The sequence below is a fragment of the Poecilia latipinna genome, unplaced genomic scaffold, assembly GCF_001443285.1.
Source record: "Poecilia latipinna isolate Pla-1442-1.1 unplaced genomic scaffold, P_latipinna-1.0 Scaffold2212, whole genome shotgun sequence".
Lineage (NCBI taxonomy): Eukaryota > Metazoa > Chordata > Actinopteri > Cyprinodontiformes > Poeciliidae > Poecilia > Poecilia latipinna.
This window is the reverse complement of record NW_015114828.1, coordinates 6,495-11,090: the sequence shown is the minus strand read 5'-3', so window position 1 is coordinate 11,090 and position 4,596 is coordinate 6,495. Positions and strand designations below refer to the sequence as shown.

Genomic DNA, 4,596 nt, shown 5'->3' with positions numbered 1-4,596 from the left:
ACTGGAGTTGGGTTAGAGCGGACTGGAGTTGGGTTAGAGCGGACTGGAGTTGGGTTAGAGCGGACTGGAGTTGGGTTAGAGAGGACTGGAGTTGGGTTAGAGCGGACTGGAGTTGGGTTAGAGCGGACTGGAGTTGGATTAGAGCGGACTGGAGTTGGATTAGAGCAGACTGGAGTTTTATTAGAGCGGACTGGAGTTTCATTAGAGCGGACTGGAGTTTCATTAGAGCGGACTGGAGTTTCATTAGAGCGGACTGGAGTGAAAGCACCTTAAATGTTTTGCTGGCTGGAGCCAAACTCGCCTCGTTTAAAGGGATATTCCCCTGGTTTCACTGTGAGGTCCAGTGATGCTGACAGAGACTGAGACGGAGCAGAAATGGCCGACTCTGTGTTCGGCTTGGTCATGGCGGAGAGTGGCAGGTGGTGTTTGGGTTCGTTCACGTCTAAAAATTAAAATGTAAACTGGTTTAAAACAAACTCCCCACATGAACCAGGAGGCAGAAACTGGAGCCGACTCTCCGCACCACGTCTGACTGGATGATCCGTTTGCTTCGGCGCTGCTGGCGTTTCCTGCGCTGAAGGATTGAGGCGAGATGCGGCGGTCTGATCAGATTTAGGCGCTGCAGGAACATCTGACGGGATTCTGGTGGCAGCAGCGATGGGAAGATGGGACGAAGCCTCAGAGTCGGACTGATCCCGGGGATTCTGGGAGATCGGATCCTTTGCTCCGGGAGCGCCTGCAGAAATACAGAAGACTCAGTGTCGGTGTTTCACAGGCTTTAGATCCACATATAACAAAAGATTATATATTTATGAACAGAGAATCGGCTTCTGGCTCTACTACTGGTCGACCATTTTGTTGTATTCCACGTGGTCAGCTGAATCTCTGATTTTAGAATGACAGTAGATGTGACTCTAAAAGATGGGAGAGTCACAACAGATTGACATTTTCTACCAGGTTGCAACAGAAGTAGAGAGAGAAATATTTCTGCCATGATATATTTATGATGCTATTCCTGTAAATAAATTAGAAACTTAGCACTTTGCATCCACTGGCATAAACCTCTCGCATGATTTCTGGCTGCATATGTTTCCTTTGCTACAAATGATAAAGCTAAAATAATGCTAGTATTGACTATTAGGCAATAAAATGCTTATTTTCTCATTTAAAAAAGGATTCAAATCTTTCAATGCATTTCTATTTTATAAAGAGGCTTAAATGAAAATCAGCAGAATGTGATTTTTCAATTTGATTAATCAATCAGAATAATTCATTTTTCTGAGGATTCAGGATTTTTCTGCCGATTATTCATCAAATTAATCGATTAATTGTCAGAATAATCTATTTTTACAATTAATTATCAGAAAAATATATTAATTTGAATTAATTGATTAATTTTTAATTAATCATCAGACTAATTGATTAATCGTCCAAATAATAGATTGATTTCATGATTAATCGTCAGAATAATCAAATATTATAATAACTGTTAGCTGCAGCCCTCATGTGAGGTTGTTTTCAAACTGAAACAGTTTGGAGGAAACAGGAAGACTGAATCAAACATCCTGATCATGTCAGCTGCAGATCCGTGTGACCGACCTCCGATAAATAAATGGTCTGCTGCGGCTTTCCGCCCTGAAGCTGGAGAGTAAACGGGTTTGGCACCGAGGAATCCCTCCAGGCCGGGTTTGGTGCTCATGGCTGTGACAGGCAGGTGGGGCTGCGGCTCATAAGAGTCTGAAAGAGGAGCAAACAGATTTCAGGTTTTATTTCATTACATCAGAAAGGCAGAGGCCATGTTTCCACTCACCGTTGATTACAGTCGACTCCTCTGGTTTGGACTGGGATTCCTTGCTGGTTTGGGCCACAGCAGTGGGAGACGGCGTGCTCACCGGAGCATCTGAGTTGGTTTTTGTCATTGCAGTGAGAGAAAGATGAGGTTTGGTCAACGGACCCGACTCTTCCTGGTCTGCAGTAACAAACACAGAGTTAACCTGTCTCCCAGCAGAGTTTAATATTCCTCACGTTTCCGGGTCCAATTCCCGCAAAATAAAATGAAATACGTTTCATTTCTTCACTTTTTGAGGTGAATAACGTTAAAATCCTGACAATAATTACATTTTATCGACTTTTTCTAGGATTTAGGACAGTAGTCGTTGTAGAACTGACATAAGGTTTGGTGTCCAACAGTACCTGAAGGCACCATAGGAGGGAAACCCAGTTTTGCTTATTTACTGCTCTGTGTGTGTTTTTTCAGCAAATGATCGTTTTTTAGAGTCTGGATACACCAATTAACGATTAATTGATTTCTAAATTAGCTGACGATTATTTCCATAATCAATTAATCTGAACTAATCTACTAATCTAAAAACTCGTTTACTAGTTTTTGTTGCATAGCAGAGTGGATGGTTTTCTCTTCAGTCTCAGTCAGACCTCACTGACAGTAACGTTTATCTTCCTGTATTTCACCTGCAGCAGGAGGATGAAGAAACACGAACTGACCAGGTGAGCTGAGGGTTTCTGTGGCCAGGTGAGAAAGGGGCGTGGCTTCATCCCAGCTTTCAGACGCAGCTCCTGAGCGAAAACAAGAACATCGACATTCAGCACTAAAGAGCGATTCTGCTGCATTTACCAACTCTATAAAACCTTCTGCTTAGATAACGATCAAACTGTTACTGCACTGCTTTACACTGAGAGACAGTTTAAAAGTCCTAAAATCAGGAGTTGTCTTTTCACAAAGAAACTAAAATAATCATAAACTAGAATTACTAAAAATCTGTAAATTATGTAAAATAATCCAGTTCAAGGTTGAGTTTCTTGGTTTGCAGGTTTTACAGGGTGATTTTGTTAAGCAATATAGTAAAAAAATTAATAAACTGTCATAAAAAGTGTTAGTTTTCAAAATCATATTTTCACCATGTTATTCATTCATAAATTTATGGTTTGGATTTGAAACTAAATAAATATTTAGTTAGCAAGCTATTCAGTTTATCTACCAAATATTTAGCTCCAAATATTAATAAACTAATATTTATTTAGTTTTTAAATATTTAACAAACTACAGTATGTAGTTTATTAACTATTTAGCTTGAATGTAAATATTTAGTTAGAAAGCTGAATATTTCTAAACTAAATATTTACTTTAGAAACAAACTAAATATTTTACTATTTAGTGTTCTACATATATGCCAAATATTTAGCATATTAACTATTGAATTCCAAGGTAAATATTTAGCTCTGAGTTGGCTAAATATTGAGTTAGCATTAAGGAAGCACAATGTTTATGGAGCTAAATATGTAGCTTTCTAGCTTTTAGTTTGAAACCAATATTTATGAATGAATAAATAAATAAAATGGTGAAAATATGACTTTGAACCTAATTTTTTAAAACATTGGTGTTAATTTTAGAATGAGTAAGGTTAAAATCAGCAGCTCTATGTTTTTAACAGTGGTACAGCTTTAGTAAACGAGGCGGAATAGCCCTTTAGTGCGACTCAGCGGCCATCTTCATCCTGGTGAGGATGGCTACCGTGGTAACTGCTCTGCATGGAGAGGAGTCCCACCTGCTTCAGTCTCTTTCTCCTGGTCAGCCACGGCTTCTTCACAGTTACTCCTGCCTCCTTTAGCATTCGTGCCCTGAACAGGAAAAACAAAACCGAGGAATACATCTCACAGTCAGACATATCTTTGTGTTAACCCAACACAAACCAGAACTGAAACCCAGATTCTGCTCAGGATTATCACATTATTGATTTGTTTACAAACCTATTATCTGACAGGAATCGCATCCGACGCTCAGGATTCCATCATTTTTCACATTTCACTGGAAATATCAGTTTTTTTATTTCAGTTTTGGTCATTTTTTTTAATAAAAGTTCAGAACAAAGACGGACTGAGCTGATGGATGGATGGACTGGTTCTGATCCAGATCATCTCACAGAACCAGAACCTCTTACCTTTATAAAAACCAGATCATGGGATCCAGTCAGAACCAGGAAACCAAGTCAGAACCAGTCAGAACCTGTAGATCCAGTCAGAACTCCAGCCTACATGCAGCGTTCCTCCCTTCCAGGTGATGCTACTTATGTGGAGCTCCAGCTAATTCAGGACCGTTATTATTGGGGCCTGCCGTAGCAATGCATAGGCAGGCACCTATTGTTCTACACCTCAAAATAACTGCCTCTTCCTGGTACCGTTAATGCGGCTCGTACCGCTGCATGCCCCCTTCACAATATATACATCAAAACGTGCGCCTCGATCCGTGAGGGGAGCTATTGCTTTTGTTGGCATTTCGAGTAACTGTGGCGACATAATTAACACAAAACGAGCCAAATTCAACTCAAAACAAAAGTCTGACTCCAAATAGACGTAGACTTTTGTCTGCCCCTCTGAGCTGCTCTTTAGAACTACAGACATGGTGGAACACTCTGTTACTAGTCCTTTCACTTTTGTGTTTTATTTACCGTTGTCATAGCAACTGAACTAATGGGCGCTGGGAGGAAAAAGAGCGACGGCGGTTCTAGTTAGCTGAGGTATAAACCTACTGTACAGGAGCTGAATTGCGATCTGTTTATATGTACAGATTGCTTAATACAC

The 4,596-nt window shown here is 40.2% G+C and overlaps 1 protein-coding gene across 1 annotated transcript in view; it reads right to left on the bottom strand.

The window, feature by feature from the left end:
- The window catches only part of LOC106936769 (smoothelin-like protein 2), a 9,081-nt gene extending 5,117 nt beyond the window's left edge, over positions 1–3,964 (bottom strand). Inside the window, exons 1-7 of the mRNA XM_015017971.1 lie at positions 3,957–3,964; positions 3,564–3,636; positions 2,503–2,574; positions 1,811–1,969; positions 1,600–1,737; positions 524–736; positions 302–442 (exon numbers count right to left, since the gene is read on the bottom strand). Coding sequence (XP_014873457.1) covers positions 302–442; positions 524–736; positions 1,600–1,737; positions 1,811–1,919 — 601 coding nt within the window. The 5' untranslated portion in view covers positions 1,920–1,969; positions 2,503–2,574; positions 3,564–3,636; positions 3,957–3,964. The remainder of the gene's footprint in view (positions 1–301; positions 443–523; positions 737–1,599; positions 1,738–1,810; positions 1,970–2,502; positions 2,575–3,563; positions 3,637–3,956) is intronic.
- Between the last annotated feature and the right edge of the window lie 632 nt (positions 3,965–4,596).